The following is a 22,053-nucleotide window of genomic DNA, read 5'->3' as shown; positions in this document are numbered from 1 at the left end:
GCGCAAATCAACTGTGCGTAGATGTGGCGTTTGTGGCTAGTGCTCTTGTAGAAACGCCTCAAGGCGGGGTTACAAGATCCACAATTGGTACTACCCAAGCAGCCAAGCATCAAGTCGGAGCTTCTTATGCAACGAGCTTATGCAGCTTGTGCAGCTATGATGCTTCCAGTTGGTATGCCCTCGGCTTATTCCGTATTAGTTCATGAATTCAATTTTAAGGCTGACCTGACAAGGACAACTAAAATAAGAGAGATCCAGATCGAGTCGTCAACTTACAACTAACTAATTATTTACCATGTGATACGCTATTCCCATGATTCCGTGTAGGTTGCTATATTCTTCGCTGATTTAAACATCATGCATTTCCCTTCTCTTATAATCAGAACTTTGTGTACAATATAATCAATCAGTCTCTTATACATTAAACATATTCATATTCACATTCACATCCATGCATGCATCGACCAATCCTATTTATCTGACAAGAGCTGAGCGGACCGGACGATCGATCCTAAGAATAGACTAGGATAAGATATCTGACACTTTGCTTCTTCAGCTCAAGTTTCTAACTTCTCCACTGCCGTTTACCATCTTATCAAGTTGGCGAATTCGCTGATTTGTGTCTCGCGAAGTTATAGAGGTGTTCGTAAATCATCACTCCGATCCGTCGCAAGTCAATTCTCGAGAGCATCCGAAAGAGGAATCTTCGAATGGGCCCTAGGCCGTTCTACTAAGATGCCTCCAGGGAGCGGCGATTCCGCCGCACCCAGCGAAAAGAAAGAGGCCAAGAAAGTAGAGAAGTCATATTTAGCTACCGCTGTTGATTCTATAAATCCCTGGACTATTAATCGAAGTACCACGCCCACACCAAACTCGAAGGATGTTCCTCCTAAGCCCAAGACTTCGGCTACTAGAAAAGCCGACGACCATAGCACGAATACCCTCTATGGCCAGAGCTTCCGAAAGTACCCGCCTGACTGTCCTCCGCTCAACGTTATGTGGTTTCACGCCGTCGACGTCCCTAAACGTAAACCGAACTTCCTAAAATCCAAAAAGAAAGATGACGACAATGCCAAGCAAACGCCCCCCAAAAAGTTCGTAGCCTTTTCCAAAACCGATTCACGATCGATCGAGAATGCATACCAAAAATTGCTAGAGGACCTAGAAGATGAACGAGGAAAAGGATCGGTGAGCAGACAGATGCGTTCTAGCTCCCAACGGAGAAGAGCTGTCTCGTCGGAAGACAATCCCAATACCAGCATCGATAGAGGAAGTGGTGGTCAACAGGGTGGTCTTCGAGTTCCCGTAAATGAAGATTTCTTGTTCGATGTCGACATAGAAGAGCGCGAGTTAGCCCCCGTATATTGGCTCGGTCCGATTTACGACGTCCGTCGTGGTACTTGGTTCTACCAGGAAGGGTCTACGTTGCGACCGTGCGAAGAGAACCTAGCAGCCCAGTTGGAGGAGGGATACCTGAAAATAAAACCCTGGACGTATCCCGTGTCCAGATCCCGCAGCAATTCCGGACTACAGGACGTAACACCGAAAGCGTCCTCGGAAAATCTGAAGGCGGCCGCCAAGTCACAAGCCGACAGTTCGCTTAAGCCCCAAAATACCTCCCAACCCGCCATACAACACCAGCCACAGACCTATCGTCTCTTCGGTACTTATATGAACAGCATAGCGACATATCAAGACTCAACCACAGCGTGGTTATCGTCAGAGAGCGTCTTTTCCTGGGTGACATCAACAGTTTATCAGAGATTTGCTGGTGGCGGGTATATGAACGGCGTGAAGCTTGTTCGTGGGTACTCGGAGCCTGGGAAGTCGAAAGATGCGAAAAGACCGCCTACGCCGACGACAGCCACCCTACCCCCTGAAAAGTTAGACGAAAAGGAAGATAAATCCCTTAAGCGAAGATCCGCTCCGCCTAGCACTCGCTCAGATACTGCAGCAAACCGAGACGACGAATCCTCGACAGAGACCGAACGTCGAGAAAATCGTCTAAAGCGTGAGTTCTCGTCGTTTATCGAAGCTTCAGACGACCCAGAAAAGCAAGAAGAACAAATAAGAAGACGCGAGGAGCAAGAAATCCAGGACGACTATAATGGCCAAGATGGAGAAACACAGGGTCGTGATATCGAACATCTTATATTAGTGACCCACGGTATCGGGCAGCTTCTGGGGCTTCGGTAAGTTCGTTGTTGACGTTAATCTCGGCGCATCATCAAAATACTGATGAACTTTTAGGCTGGAAAGTGTCAATTTCGTGCATGATGTAAACCTATTGCGGAAAACGATCAAGGCAGTTTACGCACATTCAGCGGATTTGAAAACACTCAACAGAGAAAGCGAAAATGGGCCGGGTAATTGCAAGATTCAGGTTCTACCCGTCTGTTGGAGACATCTTCTAGATTTTCCAAAACGGAAAGAAAAGAAAGGCGAGAAAGATATAGGCGATGTCGCTGAAGATGAAGATGACTGTAAGCAACACCGCCTAACATTTTAACGCCCAAGTTCCGAGCTGATAAATGCTATCAGACCCTTCATTGGAAGATATCACTATCGAAGGAGTCGCGTTTGCTCGCTCCCTCATCTCAGACCTAGCGCTAGATGTTCTCCTTTATCAAAGCGCCTACCGAGAGCAAATCGCGGAAATCGTTCTGAAAGAATCCAACAGAATCTACAAGTTATTTCGAGAGCGCAACCCCGAATTTAAGGGCAAAGTCCACATCATTGGTCATTCCCTGGGATCTGCGATCATGTTTGATATTCTTTGTAGACAAAGGGAAAAGTCCCAACCAACGGAAACCCTGCGCAACCCATTGCGGTTCTGGCCTTCTCAGGAACGGTCTGAACCCCCTCGAGATCCCCACGACCTCGCATTCAAATTCGAAGTTGATGATTTCTATTGCCTTGGCTCACCAATCGGTCTCTTTCAAATGCTCAAAGGGCGAACCATTGCTGCTAGAGGTAAACCTAATGCGGCGCCATCAGAAAGCCCTCTTGACCCAGATTACGCAGCAGACCCGTTCTTTTCATCGGCCATTAATACAGACCAGCATATATCAGCTATCACAGGTCTACCATTTTCAGTATCATCACCAAAAGTGGGACAGCTATTCAACATATTCCATCCTTCCGATCCCATCTCATACCGCCTTGAGCCATTGATTGCACCTGTAATGTCTTCCCTTAAACCCCAAACGCTCCCGTACACCAAAAAGGGAATCTTCGGCGCCGTGGCACCGCAGGGACTATCAGGTATCGGCGTAAAAGTCGGTCAAAGCGTCAGCGGGCTTTGGTCTAGCTTTAGTGCTGGCATTGCTAGTAGCATTCTTAATCGTAGCCTGGGGCTAAGCAATGAGGATGTTGCTAATTTCAACGCCGCAAATGCATCAGCACCAAACGCAGCTAATAATAATAGCCCTCAAGCCTTGCCGCCCGGTGCTGGTACCAACATTACTTCGGGTAGCGTAATTGCAGACACGAATGCGCAATCCGAGAAGACAGACGCACGGAAAAGGGCATTAGCCCGTCAAAATTCGTTAGGGGGTTCCGGGGGTAATAATAATCCAAGCCGTGATGCAACGCTCATTGACGACGAGCTTGAGACGTTATACGCTAAGTTCCAGAAAAAGCGCGTCGAGGAACACAAGAATAGCGCCAGCCGTGCTGAGGAAGGCCAGGAGCTGGGCGAGGCGTGGGCCGCCGAGGAGCTTAAAGCTCAGAAACTAAGAAGGGAGGAAGCCAAGGTGCTCGCTCTGAATCGCAATGGCAGAGTTGACTACAGTATTCAGGAGTAAGTTCAAATCTCATCTTCCCTCTCTTTCATTTTTCAGCAGTTGAAAGTGGCCCACATTTACTAACAAACCACCCAACAACCTAGAAGCGCACTTGACTTCAACCCCATCAACACCATCGCCTCGCACATGACGTACTGGCAAGACGAAGACGTCACGCACTTCATAATCTCACAACTCCTATCTCGGAAGAAAGATAATGAGGAACGGAAAGGCGACCAGACTCCACTTCGTATTTGAAGAATTCTCATCTACCGTTCCGTCGTACACGTTACAGCCGCAGAATTTCGTTCTTCAAGCACGACATACGAAATGCTGTACTCCGGTCCCAAGTCCTTATCACCGGTGCCTGCCACAGTTAGACGAAAAACGAGATCTTAGGTCGTGATGCATCAACCGCTCAACCGGAATCATGACGCGGAATTACCTCATACGGTACCCACTTGTCACCGACGATCTACTCGAATCTGCATATCGTTGCTATACAGCAGTTCGTGTGCCGTGCTACGCTCGCACTAGATCGTTTTCGAGGTACGAGGATCTAGGGAGGCAGTGAAACGTTTTATTCAGGCCATTCCTAGACTCACGTCCAGGGTGCGCAATACGGATGCAGTTCCAGAAAATCTCAACAACTGTAACATCTACCTACCGATCAATCGCTTGGCTAACCCAAGAGGGATATGTTTATTTGATTCACTCTTTTAGAGGAGTTCGGTCTGACTTGAATTGATTTAACCTATTTGGATGGGCGTAAAGATTATGCAAATTAGATACCTCCTAGATACCAAACTAACCCATGAAATCAGCATATAGATTTGGGCTTCTTGCCTGCAATAGAGATATGACGATGATGATTTAGAGAATTTACCTAATTATCGCTGAGTTGTTCTCTCGGTTGTACACATTTAAACAACAGTGGAAGGTAAAAGCTATATTTTTGCATTCAAACACACCTCATAATGAATTCACTTGCTATTCTGAATATTGTACCGTCCATGAGCTTCCAGCCATATTTTTGCAAACAAAGGAATCACCTCAATTTTCAATCACAACAAAAATAAAAACACAAAATTGAGGCAATCCATTCGTATTTCGTATTCATAGCCCCTAACTTCATAAAAAACGAACGCGACAGATAAGAAAAATAAATCCATTCGTGATTGAGGTGCGTAACGCAACGAGTCCCGAGATAACCCCTGCAAATCATGCCTGATCAGTGATCATAACAATGATGATGATGCCTTTGAAAAACCCGCGAATATCCCTAGCAAAGCAGAAACCTATGACTCCGTATTCCATGATAGAATCTTTCCGGGATCCAGGTGAGATTTTACCCCCATTTTTTGTGCCGTACCGTGTCCGTCCTATTTTGAGATTACTCGACTTTTACCAGATCGCGACCCGCCAAGAGACCTTCCCACTCGCACAGAAGGTCAAGAATAAGAAGAGAATATACAAAGGGTGTTTTGTCGAAGATTTGGAGAAGATCGCCCATCTCAATCATCCACTGCTCTGGCAACCTTTCCAAAGGCCAGGGTCGCCATCCACCTTCATAGACTGTCGAAACTGAGACATCATTATTGCGAAAGAAACTTTTGCGTCGTAGAGTGAAGAAGTCGAGATGCCCAGGGGTAAAGCCGCTTAGTTAGGGCATTGAGATTGGACGTGCCCGGGCTGCTGGCACTTATAGCAGATTTTCTCGCCTCCGGTTGAAGCCTTGGGGCAATCGCGGGAAAAGTGACCGTTCTCACCACAGTTGTAGCACTTGCTGCCATTGATACACTCGCCTATAACTAAATTAGAAGGAATAACTTCGAGTCCTCAAGCCCACTTACGAGACATGTGGCCGTAGCCACCGCAAGAGTAACAAGTCTTGCCGCCTTGGTTTCCACCGAAGCCACCACCGCTGTTGTTGCCGCTGTAGCCTCCGTAGCTGCCGCCTGAGCCGTATGCGTCAGGGCAGTTGCGCGCAATGTGACCGACCTTGCCACACTAAATCCAAGAGTCAGCTGTATAACGGGAAACCAGGCGCAAATATTCCTATGTCCTACCTTGTAGCATTCCTGCGAACCACCCTGGCCACCCATACCGCTACCACCTTGGGAACAATCACGGCTGATGTGGCCGGATTGACCGCAGCGATAGCAGGACTTGGCTTCCTTAGGACCGTCGGGACACTCACGGCCTAAAATCATTAGTCAAGGATTGCTCGATTTAGACTAAAAAAAAAAAGGCGTTTAGTGGCTTACTGATATGTCCCTCACCGCCACAGTTGTAGCTGCAAACTTATCAGTACTTGAGTCCCAGCCAATGAGGGGCACGCAAATGGCTCACCACTTAGGAGGGCCGCGGTTAGGGCAGTCGCGGATCTGATAGTTTACCAGTCAGAATTCATTTCGATACGCCATTCGGCACAATACCGTTATTTGACATACCTGATGACCCGGCTGACCGCCTGTAGGTGTTAAAGAAGCATTAGAATATGCAATCCATAAAAATAAATGAAATTGAGGTTGTCAATCATAGCGTGAAAAGAGAACGAAAGCAAGAGAAAAAAATATGATAGGACTAAATATTATAATGCAAGAATCGGGATAAGGAGAGAAGCTACAGATAGTAAAGACGAGAAAAATAAAAGGATAAAATAGAGTATATGCTGAGCAAACAATCATCTAACGCCACCACCCAATATAAATCATAAATCATAAAGGTGAAAAAAAAAAAGGTAAACCAGCTTCATAATGTGAAAAACTAATGAGAGATATGATTCGCAGCTACTTACACGTGAAGCATGTTCGCGTAGTACCTTGGAAATCCATGATGTCGAGTAGATTTATCGTCGAGGAATCGAAGACTAGCAAAGTTCAGTGTGTATTCGTTTGCTCTGGTAGCGAGTGTTTAAGCTCTATTGACGATAATATTAGTCATCCGCAAAAATATCATGCAACGATTGGTTGATTGAGTTTCTCATTGATCCAAACGGATTGAACGCTGACTAGGGGCATATGGCAAGGCTCCCAATTCATTTGATTTATAAAGAGCTCGCATTTCCCCAGATCGCCAGCGATCCAATTAGCTCGATCAATTAGGGCTGGTGTATAGTCCTATTGGACCTGGGCGTAGAGGGATGGATGGGATGGTTGGAAGTGCATATAGGTTGCGGCATAGTGGGGTTATTTCTTTCAGCACAGAAGGGGATGGAGGGGTTCGTAGGCGGCGGCGAATAATAAGCATGGGTTTGACGTTGTAGAGTTAAGCTTACTTACCACAATTGTGTTGGCAAATCCCTAGGTATCGTATGGTTTAGATAAGACTAAAGTACGATGAATGGCGATATGTTTCTGTAAAAATGATCAATACCGGCGTGAGTTTTAAACGTAGATGTTGACGATGCGAATGCCAACGACGACTTTGAAGTTGTTGGCAGGAATAATGTGTTAGTTGCCGAAATGAAATGTCGGCGAGGATTGGATGTATGAGGATGAGTGATGTAAGTTCTCGCTAGAGGAGTGGTAGTAGTACCAAATCGGACGGTAAAAACGGTGTAGTGTGGTGTGGTGTGAAGGGAAGGTTGGTAAAGTTAGGTAGGTGGTGGTGGTGGGTTTGAAGGTTAAGTAACTTTGGGAAGGATGACAGCTCAGCTTGGCTAAGGCAGAAGGGCAGGTACGCTGAATACTAAATGCTCGTGCGGCCACGCAAATTTAAAAATGTGATACAGAAAGAGCCACGGAAGGGAGAAATTTAGAGAAAAATTGACAGGTACCTTAAGTATCGTACTTACCCGCTTGTAAAGGCAGCAAGGATAACTCGATCTAATGCAGGCGTAAACGTATTTTCTCGATACGACTGTGTATCTGGCTGTAAGTTGCAGCAGGTTGGAATGAATGTAGATTGAAGGATAAGTTGGAATTGGCGAAGAAAATATTGAAGATGGCAGATGGCAAACTGTGGGGTAAAAAATCAATATGCACCCGATAGGCAGGTAAGTACCTAGTTCCTTGATCGCCGATAGATAGCTGTACTTGCGCACGTAACGGGTCTTCGATTGTTGATCAACTTCGAAAAATATTTTTGTGGGAATCGTTAATATTCATCGTTAGGACCGTTCTGCCCGTTTAGCGCCTCACCGGCACGTGCGCTACCTTTACCGCCATATCCATTACCATTAATACCGTCGTTTACCCATACGGAACGCACTTACCTGTTTCAAAGGTCGAAATGATGTTTGCCAACGGGATGCTTCTTGCTTGAGTGGCTGACCTAAGGCAATCAAGGTAATTGCACTTGACGATAACAATGCGAGGTAGCCACGAGGAATTAGCAATGCAAGGTGATATATTTAGATTATGATTATATCGTACCGAGGTTGCTTTAGATATTCTTCCAAGTATCTTTTATTAGGTACTTATTATGCAAATAATCTGTAGTTGGATCTAATTCTATATCAGATTGCCTTTGTAAACTTGTCTTTATGTTGCCCCTAGATATATCTGGGTATATGATATGAACGAAATTGAGAACACTTTCTTCCTAATGAAATTTTAATGTACCTGCTAGTGGATTCCTAATAGCGATTGGCTCCTGTTCGTTAAGCAAGCAAGCATCTATAATTAAACAAACACCTTACATCTCGAGGTTACAATTCCATTATGAGGTCAGCAAGCAATTATTCTCCGATAAAGACTACCGAAAAGCATTGCAACCTATATGAATGTATCTGGAAATTTTAGATGTTCTAAGTCCTCGGATCGTATTGCTTCGGCTCCGGGAATCTTTTTTACTAATGTTGAGAAAGCAAGCCGAGTCGGGTTATGCCGCGGCATTGATTGGACTTCCCTATATCGAGATATTATCTACCAAAGTCCGTACTTGATTGTTGATTACAACTGTAATAAGTTGTTAAAACCAGAGATTTTGCCGCAGCGGAACGCATGTTTCCGAATACTTGTATAGGAAAGATTTGATCTGAACTTATAGGTCTTGTAAGACTTCAGCGGAGCGTGAAGAGGTACCATAACCGTTAGAGTGTCTACAATGGCAGGCCAATCATTTTATACTGTATTTGGACAATGAACTAAAATAGGACCTAGATTGGGGTGTATTGTGCGTGCGTCTTGCAGGATGGGGGGATAATATGCAGCCCTATATTGATACTTTATCCATCCACATTAGTACCTGCTTATCAAGATGAATCTATGAAGACTACGTTGAATTACAAATAGGGTAGAGATGTGTTTAATAGATTAGAGTCTGGCGAGAATTGTATACATGGACGTTGTATTGCTTCACCTTAGCCTTCCCAATTGTGAATGTATAGAGAGGAATCGTAGGAAGTCGCCCGTTAACAATTGCCCCATCCATATAAAAATTTAGTTCAACCTCGCCTAAATTTGCGGGGCTATATATGTACCTAAGTACCGATCTGTACCCGCCAACTTGCGGAGCTAGGGGCGAACTTAGTGGACGCACGGTCTAGGCTCGATGCGTTTAAGTGGAAGCTAGGGAAAAGCTTATGGCGTCGCGTATCCTACAGAAATCCCACTTACTACCCTCCCATCTTCAACACGCGTCACCAAACTTCGTGAAGGCGTCGATTAACTGCGGGGTCGAACCTATCTGGCCGAAGTTCTTTAATTATTTACTTCCAAAACACGATTATTAATTGAATCGGAATTGATCCCAATTCCTCGACTTGTTTCCAAATGGGAACCTGGTTTAAGGAAGTGGGTAGGCCTGCCCTATTCGATGCTCTTGCTGGAGCCTGTGATCAAATTGATAACCAACTCGATGTGGGTACGTTCACCTCAACCTCTAACCAAATGGCACGTAGACTTACGTTGATAGACCTTAAATCATACATAGAGGAAAACTCGCGTCTTTCTGCCGACCTGGAGAGTTTGAATAAGAGGGTTTCCGATGTGGACCGGTTAGAGCAGGAAAACCGATCCTTAAAGAAAGAACTCCAAGACCTCAGGAATGCCGAAGCTTCAACTTTAGAACGATCTAAGCACCATGCTGACCCTAAGAGCTCTCGAACGCCTCTCGCTCCCAAGTCTGTGAACCGAGTTTCGAATACCACGAATACTAGAATATCTACTAAATCTGGGAAACTTAACCTCGATGGACTGATACTCTCTGAGCTCAAGGAAGAATATTCAAAGCTGGATGGAAACTATACGAAGTTGCATGAGAAATATTCGGTCCTTGAAGATGCTCATGCAAAATTAAATGGCCGGCTTCGTGATGTAACAAATGCCTACAATCGATGGATGACTCATGCGGGCAAGTTAAACGAGCTATGCCAAAAGCGTAGTCGGACGATAAAAAAGCTAGAAGCTAAATTGGAGACGGCGACGACAACATCTGCTTCATTTCACGGGCGTCCTTCTGACACGACCATTAGAAATCCAGATGGACAGCGAGCGGGCTCACCTGAATTGGGCAACGAGCACACGCGGGGAGAGGACGGTGCCACATCGGGAGAAGCGCCATTAGTATGGCCACCTACTAATGAGGGTAGCACTAATGATGCGTCCCTTAGAAGCACACCCTCTGCTTCTCCAAAGCCGACAAGGGAGATCGGGCCACGAATTGACCGGAAAGCAGGCGCCGCGCCTAGATCTAAGAGTTGTACCAGTACCCAAGATACGGAATATTGTACACTGCCTCCTCTTTCACCGAACAGAAACACGGGTTCAGATGAGGTAATCGTTAAAAATGAGCCGTCATCAGACACCCCAGTCATAGTATCGGAGCGCTCCTTGCGCAAGAGGAAATACGATGGCGATGACACAGAGGACGAACCTCGAGCTCCTATCAAAGTCAAAACAGACGAAGACGACTTAAACCCGATAATCACCGACGACCGTCGTCATTTTGTGCCACATGAGAGCATTGACTTCGACACTGATGCAAATAGAGTTGTGACACCAAGGAAACAGGCTAGAGATATTTTTAGATTGTTCGATTCGTCCCCTCGGGCAATGACACCGTCTTCTGCGCCAAGCACCGAATATCCTCTTGCGGCCGAAGAAGGTAATGCAGCCGTACCAATATCAGAGCTTCAAGGGAATCGATCTTCGGCATTGAGACCATTCAGCCGCAATATACCTCGGCCCGAACCTAGGATCGCTTACACGGGGCAGACAAAACAGCCGTCATTTGCACCGAGCGGTCTTGCAAGCCTTGCGGAAGACGGTGATCAATGTGAAACACCACGTGCAACCACGAAAAAGAAGCCAAAAACAGCCCCCCTCCGGGACCTTCTTGATGCTCCTTCGCCGGGGCCTAAAGCTACAACGCCATTCCCTACTGTGGGATCCAATCGTGCCCGCGTACCGAAACCACCGTTTAACATGGAACTGCCTCCGAGGCGTGAACTACCCTTTGGTAAAAATGGGTTATCGAAAGTTAGCAAGACGCCTCAGCCTAGTAATACTCGAGAGACATCGGATGGACAGGCCCCCACAAATGCCAATATGAGGCGAGTCGCCGACCGGGGACAGACGGCCGATAAAATCGGCAGTACGAAGCCCGGTAAATTGCGAGAGCGTCCTATGTCTGAACTTGGAATAAGTGACTTCAAAGTCAATCCTGATGCCAATGAAGGCTTTAACTTTGCCTTCACCGATGTCGTTCGGGGTAAAGATGCACGAACTAGTCTGACAGGATGTGTTGAAGAAAGTTGCTGCGGCCAGACTTTTCGACTACGGGCGCGCATCGAGCGGGATCGGACTAATTCATCGGACTTCCATGTCCTATTGGAGAAACATTTAGGCGATGAGGCGTGGAAGTTGTCAACCATGACCAACGCAGAAAAGGAAGATATGTGGCTCAGGGCTAAAACGCAAGAACTTGCAAATGAACACGGGAGGCATCGCCACAGATTTCATCGTGCACCATCCCCACCAGGATTCTGGCGGACAGATTTCCCTAGTACTCAGGAAGCACTACAAGACAAGGAGAAATCGGAAAAAGCTCAGCAGCAACTCGTCGAACAAAGATATCGCGAAGCTATGCGACCTGGCGGCAGATGGCTTTTCAGGGACGAGTGAGTTTATCATGAGCATTGCTGGTAACATTTGAAGACGTCTCAGGGGCAACCCAAGGGAATCGTGGTTTTATTTTTGGCGGAGCTCATCATAGCATTTACATGTTACACGGATTACTTAATGGCGCATAGCGAGACGGAATTCGGCGTGGAGGTTATTATTAAGCATATATACAGCTGAAGACGAGTGGCTTCAAAAAACACTTGCAGGAATACCTACATTAGACATTGATTCAATGCTCAGTAGAAAATATATATTATATCATGCTTCATAAATTGGAGACTTGTCTTGAATTCGTACCTTCGTTATGATTATGTAGAACAACTCTGAATGCGCTTCCGAGTTGATACTAACGAACCATGACTACCTAGGTAATATTAGTAATCCAGATTCCACTTGGCTTTATGCTAGGTGTGGCTAGTAGTGGCTTAGCTAATATAATAAAGATATATAGGTACTACGTTTTGAGTGTGCTGCAGGGATTAAGGATTGAGGCTTGATGAGGTAAGTCATTGTTAGTTGGAAGGAACCCGACGTCCGAAAAGTTTGGAAAAAGTCAGAAAACAAATTATTACCTTAGCTCCTCGATTGATCTCATCCCGACCTTGCTCCAACCCATTCAACACGCGAATCACCTTGAGCAAGTACCATCCCGACGGGCTCGACATATTTTCTTGCGCCGTCCTGTGTATTTATTCATTACGTTCCCTCTCAATCCTTAATTCATTTCTTGTTCTTTTTTTTCTAAGGCTCCCTGTATAAAAGGTGGCGCCACTCATTTTCTGTTGTCTCCATCATTCGCGGAAGTGGATCGGAGTCGATAATAAAACGTGACGAAGCATAACCGACAAGACTTCGTTGCTGTCCAACGCGCGACAACCATTCGAACAAACAACCATCACGAGCTATCTTAGCTCCGCACGACCTTCATACCTTAAAAGCATTGCGACTTACATATTGGCGACAATTTAGTCGCAGAAGCAGTGGATAACCACTGCTTCATAACCCCAAGCCGGCACGATGAACGGTAATCATCTGCCGGCTGGGCAGCCTATGCCAGGAGGTGTTGGCGGAGGACCATCGGTTGTAGCAAGAGGACAAGTTGATATGGGAGGTCCAGGACATGGTGGTGGTCGGCGGCGACCACCACAACACCAATATCCTGCCCATCCTCAATATCATCACCAACAACACGTCAATCCCATGTACCACAACGGCTACATGTCACCATATACCCCAGGCTACTACCCTCAAGTTCCACATCACTACCAGAACAACGCTTTGCCTACCTCGCCGTATTATCAACAATACCCTCCGTACCCTCAGCGATCTCCTCCCTCAATCCATCAGCAGTACCCTACTATCGTCTCGTCGAGTATGCAACCTCCTCCTCAGCCCTACTCTCGACCACCTCCGCAACAACAACCTTCTCCAGCTCTTTCGACACCACCTCCTCCGTATACCGCATCGGCGCCGCCTCCATCTGCTCCTGTACCCGCAACGCCATCCTCTACGCACTCTTCTCAAGTCCTTCAAACCCCCTTGACACCTTCTACATCGCACACCCAGGAAGTCGCGTCTACCACCTCAGACGTCGAATTGCGGCCAACCGCCGCTCCTTTTAGGCCACCGGTAAGTTCAATATCATGCGCTGTATTTTGACTCATTTGGACTAATTGTATTTGCCCCAGCTACCTTGGCTATCGCGACCTGATCTACCCTTTCCTGCGAAATCTGCTCGGTCAAGAAGAAGAAGGCGGATACAAGCTATTGATGCTGGGCCGATAGAATTGCCTTCAAATCAAATAAAAGGGGTCGAGTCTGAGGCAGTAACGCATGAAGAAGTTTCGGGAGGTAATATCTCTCAGCCCGAAACTCCGACTCTCAAGTCCACCACAGTTACCACCAACACGACTAACACCGACGCCGAGTTACCCACGCCCACACACTCCGAAGTGCCATCAACACAGGGTGTGCCACCGGAGAATGCGCAGTCAACTTCACCTTCTACGCCTCAGTCGGCGCAAGCAAGTCAATCTACTGCTGCCACATCTGTCGCTTCTAGCAAACACACCAAGATCCCTTCTCGCGCGGCTGTACCAGCCGTTCCGATTCTCCCTGTACTTCCAAAGGCAAGCCCTAAAGAGGCCAGTGCGCCCAGTGTTGAGGCCAAGCCAGTAGAAGCGAAGCAACCTGAGCAGCAAGTTACGATTGAGAAGCCTGCCGAAACTGCGGGTAGATCACAAGATATTTCCGAAGCTGAAGCTAAATCTGAACCAGCCGCTGCCCCAGCGAAAGCTGGACCAAAATTATGGACTGGGTTATTTTCTCGTCCGACGCCAGCCACCCCTTCAGCCGCCACCACTGCTGCGGGTTCTTCGGGCACTGGCGCCACAGCGACCACTACTTCTGATGGTACGGCTTCGACTAATGGGAATGTGGGTGTAGGCACTTTTGCGAAGTCTAATGCGAGCTCTTTGGCCGAGGCCCTACGAGTTTATCGTGTTAATGGAGGCGAAAAGATCGCCTTTTTAGAGCCCAGGGGCTTGATTAACCCTGGCAATATGTGTTATATGAATTCAGTAAGTATTAATCATCTGAATATTCAAAGGAGAATCAGAATATCGGCTAACTATCTTATTAGGTTTTGCAAGTTCTCATTTTCTGCATTCCGTTTTATGACTTCCTGGATCAGGTCAGCAAGAAAGCGGCGCATAGTTTCAAAAGCGAAACACCCCTAATTGATGCCATGTAAGAATTGCCCATATGATTTTTTTCTTCGTCGATGGAACTAACGTGTTGATAATACTAGGATTATGTTCATGCGCGAATACAAAATCATTGATTCTGCTGTATCCGTTGAGCAGCTACGTTTGAGGCTTAAGAACGAGGAGCTAGAACAATATGGTGAACCCTTCACTCCTGAGTTTGTCTACGATGCTATAAGGAAGCTTCCTAGATTTGCTAGTATGAGAGTAAGTAATCGATCAGTATATATCTAACCGCAAAATTCTGACGAGATGCGATAGCGTGGACACCAGCAAGACGCCGAGGAATTCCTCGGCTTCCTCTTAGAGGCATTACATGACGAATGTGCGCAAGTAATGCGTCACTTGCCCGAATCAACTGCAACTACTGCTGCAAATTCTTCAGCCGCTACACCTGCGGCCGTATCTCCTACAAGTGCGCCAGATACCAACGATTGGCTAGAAGTAGGTCGGCGCCAGCGCGCTGTTATTACTCGCTCATCTGGACACCCTATTACTTCGTCTCCTATTACTAAGATCTTCGGTGGACAATTGAGGTCCGAGCTGAAAGTGCAAGGCCTGAAGGATTCTGTTACCTTGGAGCCATTCCAGCCTCTTCAACTAGATATTGGCTCACCTCAGGTTCACAATATCGTTGATGCATTGAAGGGATTGACGTTGCCTGAAACTCTCCATGGTGACTTCGGATCTCCAAGAGGAAAAGACGGAGTGGCTACTAAGCAAGTTCTCATCGAGTCTCTGCCACCAGTCCTGATTCTCCATCTGAAGCGTTTCCAGTTTGATGCCGAAGGTACTGGAACTGTGAAGATTTGGAAGAAGGTCGGATACCCGCTTGAACTTGAGCTCCCTAAAGAGGTCTTTTCTCGACAGAAGAGGAACGCTCTTACTGCCGAGGGAGCGGGTTTCCCCAAATATCGACTAATTGCCGCCGTTTACCATCACGGCAAGAATGCAAGCGGCGGTCACTATACGGTCGATCTCCGACGACAGGATGGTCGTGAGTGGATCCGTATGGATGACACTGTCATTCGACGAGTCAGGAGTGAGGATGTCGCCCAAGGAGGGGTGGAGGAAGATGGCCCTAAGACATCAACTCAAGCCAACAAGAAGGATGGTATTGTGGGCGGATCTGGAAACAGATTCGAGGGAATCGGGAACGATGAAGCCGGTGATGATGAGGGGTGGAACAAAGTCAGCAAAGTCAGCGCTCCAGTGAACGGAGCAAAGAAATGGAGTTCCGTTGTTAATGGAGCACCGAACAACGCCACTGCGCAAGCGAAAGGAAAGCAGACAAAGGACAACATCAAAGATAATAAGGTCGCTTACCTTTTGTTCTACCAGAGAGTCTAGGAGGTTATAATGCCTTGAGACGACGGGAACATGTCATCCGTCAGCCGCCGGTGTGAAGGACTAGTTGAGCGGATGAGGCATTGGTATACTCGCAGGTGGGGTGTTGTTGGTACAACATGGTCATAAGGTGTATCAAAAGTTCATCTACGCATTGCGAGGGTATTCATGGACAGGAAGGAAGGAAAAAGGGGTTCGCAGGGGTGGCTGGTTAGCCTATTGAAAAGTCACCAGTGTCTTGTCGTGGTTGCGACAGGGTCCTCCTATTATCTAGCAGGAGTATTTGCATACAGAGGATATCCTATTTGGGGGTGGGGCATAGGTATGGTTGGTATCTCTTGAGGTCATTGTCATCCGATACCCCCAAATCTTCTATATCTCTCCCGTTTACCTTTTAGTCTCTTACCGAACCTACCTTACCGCTTACCTACCTATCTAGGTACCTCGAGCTCGATAATGGAGATTTTACCATAACCCCTTCTGTTGTAGAATAAGAAAGAGAAAAAGTGATTCACGAAGACTTAATAGACGATATCTCGTCGAAATTCACCAGATAAATGTGCCTTTTATTATTCATTAAGATTTAGCAATTAAGCGTAACTAATGTCTATCCAATCTAGTTTTTTATACGCCTCGCTAATAATAAGCATTCTCATATATTCGTTCATGGGCGTATCATAATCATCAGGATTTTTTCAGCCCGATCGGTCGGTCGAACGGACTACACAATCGAATACCCACCCCGCACATACGCTTCATCGCCCATTATACGACGTAAATCTACATGCCACCGTTGAGCCCACTTTCCCAACCGCGCTCGTGCATCTACTGCTTCGGTGCGGAAACGTTCGTACACGAGTTCTCCGCGATCGTTTTGACGCGGGAGGTAGACTAGGGAGAGGGGCATCGAGACCATAGTTACGTCCGCGGCGCCTTCTTGTAGTTCCAGTGTGCTGTGTACCAAGTCCCCGGATTTGCGGAAGGGGAGACCGTGGAGTGGGGGTTGGTAGGCGGCGAGGGATAATGAGAGCATGGAGCTTGGCCCTCCCGTGGTTAGGGCGCGATGTGCGCGTGCCCCGGCGTCGGCGAATATGCGGTCGGATTGTGATGAGCCACGGTGCGAGCGGCTGGAGGGTGGGGCAGGACCCTTGGGAGGCATCCAGACGTGTAATGTTACCGAGAGGATTGGAGCTCGGTCGCGTGTTGCGCGCCAGAGGGCGCCTTTTTGTTGGTGCCATGTTTGGTAATGAGTCGCTGGGTCCAGGTCCGTGGCTACGAGACGGTAGTCGACGGATACGGGTTGCAGGTTGGGCGGGATGGCGAATTCTCGGTGGATTACGGAGAGGATTGAGTCGTAGGCTGGGGAAAGCTCGTTGGAGAGGTGTTCCCACATTTGGGCCTCGGTGAATAGGGGTGTGCGTGGACGTGGTTGGCTGTGGTGGCTATGGTGGCTTCGCGCTGGGGATGCGGGGACTGGTGCGGATCCCGGGCTGTAGTGTGTGTAAAGAGGTGCGGAGGGGGAGAGTGGTGCCATGGTCCCGTAGCCATATGCGTTTGCCAGTTCTGGGCTGAGCATTGGTGTTGCTGGGCTCGCGGCCATAGCTAAATTGGTGAAAGGCATTCTTGGTGTTCGTGGGCTCGTGGCATGCCGATGCTCAAAGCGCTCCCGGAGACGGTCGGGGTCGAGGTCGAGTGGTCCAGCAGGAGGTGGGCGAATAACGAGGCGCGGTGACGGTCGATGTTGGCTGCTTTCACGACGGCGAGAACGGTTACGATGTCTAGAAGTACTGCGGTCGCGGTGATGACTTTCACGGTTGTGGTGTCTGGAAGGCATCGTGGTGACTCGTATCTGCTGTCTATTTATCGCCGATCTCCTGAAGCTGGGTCGATCGATCTCGGAGGAATTGCTAGATTGGGGATCCTCTAAAGATATGCTAAAAGAAACAACGAAACATATACATTGTCCCCTTGATAATGAAGACTGTTTTTGGAGCGACCCCATGACGCACGCATTGTGAAGCTCGGGGGGTGAATCACGGCTGTATTGCGAAAGACAAGACCTGTATCGGTTGGAAGAATCCGATTCTCAAACTATCTCTTTCAGTTGTCATGATCTGTTCCATTGTGACAACTTGATGACTTGTTGGCCGTGTAACGCAAGGTATTTGGGAAGAATCTCGCGAAAGCAATCAAGACAGCCTTATTCGGGTACGGGTTACGATGCAAGTGTCCATCAAAGCAAACGGCTGACTGCATACATTTAGGGGCATTATCAGTCCGATGTGGCCAAAGCGAAGGTTAGTCTCAACCCTTGACCCATGAATATAGAGGGTATAAGTCTCAACTTAAGCCAGGCAACAAAGTGATATACCTCCGAAAAAGGTTGTCCCTATCCTTATTATCCGTTTTTCAGAATATCAAAGCCGAAACCATCCATCCATCCTTCCTTCAATTCAATACCCGAAAGATCATCGAATATTTGTCAGTGATTTTTGTAGGCTTGAACCTTATGAGTCTATAAAATTGCAATCTATCCACACAACAACACCATCTATCCCACGAAAAGCCAGCCAGCTACCAGGCTTGACCAGATCTGGTTCGGACGAATTTTCTGTTAAGAGAAAAGTCAGTCACGTCACGAAAATTTGATCTACGCGAAGTTAGTAAACATTATATATTATACGTCTAACGTCCTTTTCGACTATGTCGTCTCTATTCTAACACGTTCTACCAGAAAATCAGTCGAGTACGCCAACGCGATGTATCCTTCCTTTCCTTTGTCAGTCATAATCCGTCATAAACTCAGGCTTATTACACATTCGCATACCCTTCCGTTACAAACGCTCTATCACCTACGATAGCTCTCAAGTTGACACCCCACTGAGCCGCCCACCTAGCCAACTGTGCCTTCGCCCCCGGTGCTTCCGTGAAACAGCGCTCGTACAAGGTGAAGCCATGCGGATCCCGGTATGGCAGATATACTAGAGAAATCGGATTCATCGCATGTGTCTCACCCGAGTATTCATCCCGGAATTTGATAGAGCAGTGCGTTAGTTCTCCGAAAGTGGGGAATGGGATCCCGTGTAAATGACTCGGACCATTGGGCTTGAGGGCTCCTAACACACGCATAGCTGCGTCGGCATAAGCACGATCGGATAATCCGGAGTTGTGTACATTGCTTCGCGTTCGGGGTACGTAGGCATGTAAAGTTGGCGCGAGGATAAGTGCGGCACCACGAGTCTCGTTCCATAGACGCCATTTGCCTGAACGCCAGGTACTGTATCGAGTATCGGGATCGAGATCTACAGCGCTGAGCTGATAGTTTAGGGTCTTGTCGGGTGGGATGCCAAATTCACGATGAATTATATCTAGGACGGACTTGTTGGCTGGGCAGAGCTCGGTGTATATCCGGTGCAGGATTTGTTCCTCAGTGAAGAGGAGAGGTTCTTGGTATACGCGACGTCTGCCCGAGGAGGAAAGAGGAAAATTAGAAGGTACAGAGGATGCGGTAGATGGAGGGGGAGTCAATGTGACGGTCATGGTCTGCTGAAATGTACCTGCCATCGGCGTGTTTTGCATCGATACGCTTAGCGCTGGAGCTTGGTAACCATGCCGCCGGGGCCGCCGGGAACGTCCAGGTTCAGGAGATTGCGGTGGTGTTTGGTAGGGTGTGCGCCGTGGTGGGTGTCGGTAATCGTCGCAATTATGGCGAGAGTGGCCTACGGAGTTACGACGCCCAAGGGGGCTCCGGTCGCGACGAAAGTTTCTACGGCTAGCATGGTTCGAGGGCATCTTGCGACTTGTATTTCCTAAGTACCCAGGTAGGTATGTTTTTCGTAACAGTGAGTTGATCTTGGTTTGATAATACTCATGAATTGGGAATCGGTTGAAGACATCTAGAAGAAACAAACATGTACATTTTGGATTTTGCAAAGAAGATGGCTCAAACAAGGGCGCTGTTTACACTTTATAGAATTCGACATTAGCGCCGCAATCGTCGAGCAGCCTCAAGGGGGTATTGGGCCGCCTAATCGACGTCCATTGTCGCCCGTGTTGTTAAAACACCACATATGCTGCGAGTACCCTCATACTTAAAACGGCATTTTTCGAGAACTACAATATTGGCTTTCACCACTTGGTTATCCAATCCCACCTATGATTCGCTGGTATTTCCACGCCGGGGCCGCTCAATACTTGCAGGACATATCCAAATATAGGGTTGGACCAACCACATTGAGAAAGGAGGCAGAGCCTCATCTTAGGCATAGATCCGGTGAGGAAAGGGAGCGGGTAGATTGACAAGGGTTGACGGGAACAACCAATCACAAAGGTGCAATAATAGGAGGTAGACTCTATACTGTCCCCGTACCTATCTACACGGGATGAAACAGGGCAAGCCACCCAGCGGTAAGGCTCCCCGGCCTGGTCTGGCCTTTCCTTCTGTGGTACCACACCACAAAACTGCACACGTTGAAAGTGCACCAAGTGCCTACCTATGTACCTAAGTATCCAGTGTATACCCACGATACCTGGGGTTTGATATGTGCAGAACTGCAGAAACGGGAAAACTTGCATTGGTGTAGAATTTCGTAATTATGTGTAGAAGTAATACCAGCAACTTGCTATCCTATGATTTAACCCCCTTAACTCCAAATGCCGTCTAATAATTCTCGGCGATTCCGTCCAGTTCCTTACATGTAAGGAGGGTCTATGAAGTCCGGTTCATACCATACGGCAATACCGTCCGCTTCATTGGGCATCGAGCGGTCGTGAAGCATGACTAGACCCAGATTGGACGATTCACTGCTTCCAATTCCCATAAACGCAAATCGCGAACGGCACGACCAGATGAGTGGTTTTTCCTGAGCGATACCCTCATTGATGCAGAAAATGGGTGCTAGGATAGACGACCAAGGGAGGTATTTTCCGTCTTTCTTCGGCATGGGGAGGTCATTCTCGTCCTCGAGTTCTTTGAGAGTGCTCATGAACTTCTCCATAACTTCGCCCATGACCAGTCCGGCACCGCTTAGGTTCTTGCTGCGCACCATGTTTCCGAGGTTGCCATAATCCATGGGAAGTACAACATCAATGATCGGGGAGAATAAACGATTTCTGTGCTTAATCATGTGCGAGGGCAGGGAACGGGCGGGATCAAGATAGAATAACTTCACTTCGACGCCAAGCTTCTCCTCAAATTTCTTTTGTACCTGACTCTCAATCGGATCCCAGAATTTCTGGATGTGTTTCTTGAGCTTCATGATTCTCCACACGCCGTATCGCTCCCTCGCCTGCATTCCGGCACGAATCATATCCCCTTCACGATATGCTCTTTGTGTTTCGTCAGGGCCGAAGGGTGTCAAATCGCGTACATTATCTCTGATGTCGGGAATGAATTCGTAGTTGTGCTCAGGGGGGTATTCGACTGGGATGGGGGGGTTGTACTTGGCGAAACGCGCACCATCAGCCAGGCGAAAGATCTCCAGCGATTCATCGACGTGGTCTAGCCATTCCACGATTTCTTTATCTCCGTCCCTGGGAAACCTTTCACCATAGCGGTAATCGACCATAAGAAGCTTTCTGAGTGCGGCCTTTTTTTCTTCAGGCGAGCGATTATCCATGGCGGGGGACGACATGTTGCGTATTTTTCAGTGTCGGAAAGAAATCGATGATTTTTCTGGCTGGAGGTTTATTGAAGAAGCGTCATGATGGTAGAAATAGTAAACATAGTTGGGGCTTGATGAGTGACTGAATTGTATGGTGTATGATTGATGTTAACTATTAGTGATAAACAAACCCGATTGCCTGCTGTGAAGGGAAGGAAAGATTCATTCAACCGGAACGGAATAAAAATAGTAAATCGGGTTATCTTCCGGTAACCACGGACTATTAAATACTTGTACCGGTATGGAAATGGCGAATAACTAAGCACGTGGCAATCGTTGTTGCCGTACGATTAAACGTAATGAGGGAAGTTCCTTGAGACTTTAGGTACCTAGGTAGGCAAGTGCGATAAGGTCCAATCTACATATGTAGGTGTTATTTACCTGGGTACCTTTTAGTTAAGCAGCTATTTTACCCCTTAAT

General features: G+C 47.4%; 7 protein-coding genes across 7 annotated transcripts; 3 read left to right on the top strand and 4 right to left on the bottom strand.

The window, feature by feature from the left end:
• Positions 1–735: 735 nt before the first annotated feature.
• F4822DRAFT_436925 (DDHD domain-containing protein) lies at positions 736–4,043 on the top strand (the record flags this gene model as incomplete). Its single annotated transcript, XM_051462361.1, has 4 exons — positions 736–2,192; positions 2,251–2,483; positions 2,542–3,802; positions 3,890–4,043. The coding sequence occupies 4 exons, from the start codon at positions 736–738 to the stop codon at positions 4,041–4,043; spliced, it is 3,105 nt and encodes a 1,034-aa protein (XP_051315229.1).
• A 1,442-nt stretch (positions 4,044–5,485) lies between these two features.
• On the bottom strand, positions 5,486–6,278 carry F4822DRAFT_200748 (uncharacterized protein). Its single transcript, XM_051453730.1, has one exon. The coding sequence runs from the start codon at positions 5,996–5,998 to the stop codon at positions 5,597–5,599; it is 402 nt and encodes a 133-aa protein (XP_051315228.1). The 5' UTR covers positions 5,999–6,278; the 3' UTR covers positions 5,486–5,596.
• Positions 6,279–9,317: 3,039 nt separating this feature from the next.
• On the top strand, positions 9,318–12,435 carry F4822DRAFT_200456 (SAE2-domain-containing protein). The gene is made up of 3 exons (XM_051453727.1): positions 9,318–9,596; positions 9,648–12,225; positions 12,301–12,435. The coding sequence occupies exons 1-2, from the start codon at positions 9,506–9,508 to the stop codon at positions 11,855–11,857; spliced, it is 2,301 nt and encodes a 766-aa protein (XP_051315227.1). The 5' UTR covers positions 9,318–9,505; the 3' UTR covers positions 11,858–12,225; positions 12,301–12,435.
• Position 12,436: 1 nt separating this feature from the next.
• On the top strand, positions 12,437–16,242 carry F4822DRAFT_200473 (cysteine proteinase). Its single transcript, XM_051453728.1, has 5 exons — positions 12,437–13,486; positions 13,546–14,436; positions 14,499–14,605; positions 14,667–14,829; positions 14,884–16,242. The coding sequence occupies exons 1-5, from the start codon at positions 12,875–12,877 to the stop codon at positions 15,970–15,972; spliced, it is 2,862 nt and encodes a 953-aa protein (XP_051315226.1). The 5' UTR covers positions 12,437–12,874; the 3' UTR covers positions 15,973–16,242.
• A 448-nt stretch (positions 16,243–16,690) lies between these two features.
• F4822DRAFT_427801 (uncharacterized protein) lies at positions 16,691–17,803 on the bottom strand (the record flags this gene model as incomplete). Its single annotated transcript, XM_051460799.1, has 1 exon — positions 16,691–17,803. One exon carries the CDS (start codon positions 17,801–17,803, stop codon positions 16,691–16,693), a length of 1,113 nt encoding a protein of 370 aa, XP_051315225.1.
• A 922-nt stretch (positions 17,804–18,725) lies between these two features.
• Positions 18,726–20,482, bottom strand: F4822DRAFT_200515 (uncharacterized protein). Its single transcript, XM_051453729.1, has one exon. It carries the CDS (start codon positions 19,759–19,761, stop codon positions 18,781–18,783), a length of 981 nt encoding a protein of 326 aa, XP_051315224.1. The 5' UTR covers positions 19,762–20,482; the 3' UTR covers positions 18,726–18,780.
• Positions 20,483–20,596: 114 nt separating this feature from the next.
• Positions 20,597–21,697, bottom strand: F4822DRAFT_442751 (uncharacterized protein). Its single transcript, XM_051463025.1, has one exon. It carries the CDS (start codon positions 21,600–21,602, stop codon positions 20,661–20,663), a length of 942 nt encoding a protein of 313 aa, XP_051315223.1. The 5' UTR covers positions 21,603–21,697; the 3' UTR covers positions 20,597–20,660.
• Between the last annotated feature and the right edge of the window lie 356 nt (positions 21,698–22,053).

This window comes from Hypoxylon trugodes (assembly GCF_022578975.1).
Source record: "Hypoxylon trugodes strain CBS 135444 unplaced genomic scaffold F4822scaffold_4, whole genome shotgun sequence".
Lineage (NCBI taxonomy): Eukaryota > Fungi > Ascomycota > Sordariomycetes > Xylariales > Hypoxylaceae > Hypoxylon > Hypoxylon trugodes.
The sequence above is the reverse complement of the archived record's forward strand: the minus strand, read 5'-3'. Positions and strand labels throughout refer to the sequence as shown.

Bases quoted from the DNA above. Each gene is read 5' to 3' on its own strand.
- F4822DRAFT_200748 (XM_051453730.1), bottom strand. From the start codon at position 5,998: ATGATTTTAGGCCGTGAGTGTCCCGACGGTCCTAAGGAAGCCAAGTCC.
- F4822DRAFT_200456 (XM_051453727.1), top strand. From the start codon at position 9,506: ATGGGAACCTGGTTTAAGGAAGTGGGTAGGCCTGCCCTATTCGATGCT. The intron at 9,597-9,647 runs GTACGTTCACCT...TTACGTTGATAG, and splicing joins TGATAACCAACTCGATGTGG to ACCTTAAATCATACATAGAG.
- F4822DRAFT_200473 (XM_051453728.1), top strand. From the start codon at position 12,875: ATGAACGGTAATCATCTGCCGGCTGGGCAGCCTATGCCAGGAGGTGTT. The intron at 13,487-13,545 runs GTAAGTTCAATA...TATTTGCCCCAG, and splicing joins CCGCTCCTTTTAGGCCACCG to CTACCTTGGCTATCGCGACC. The intron at 14,830-14,883 runs GTAAGTAATCGA...GAGATGCGATAG, and splicing joins CTAGATTTGCTAGTATGAGA to CGTGGACACCAGCAAGACGC.
- F4822DRAFT_200515 (XM_051453729.1), bottom strand. From the start codon at position 19,761: ATGCCCTCGAACCATGCTAGCCGTAGAAACTTTCGTCGCGACCGGAGC.
- F4822DRAFT_442751 (XM_051463025.1), bottom strand. From the start codon at position 21,602: ATGTCGTCCCCCGCCATGGATAATCGCTCGCCTGAAGAAAAAAAGGCC.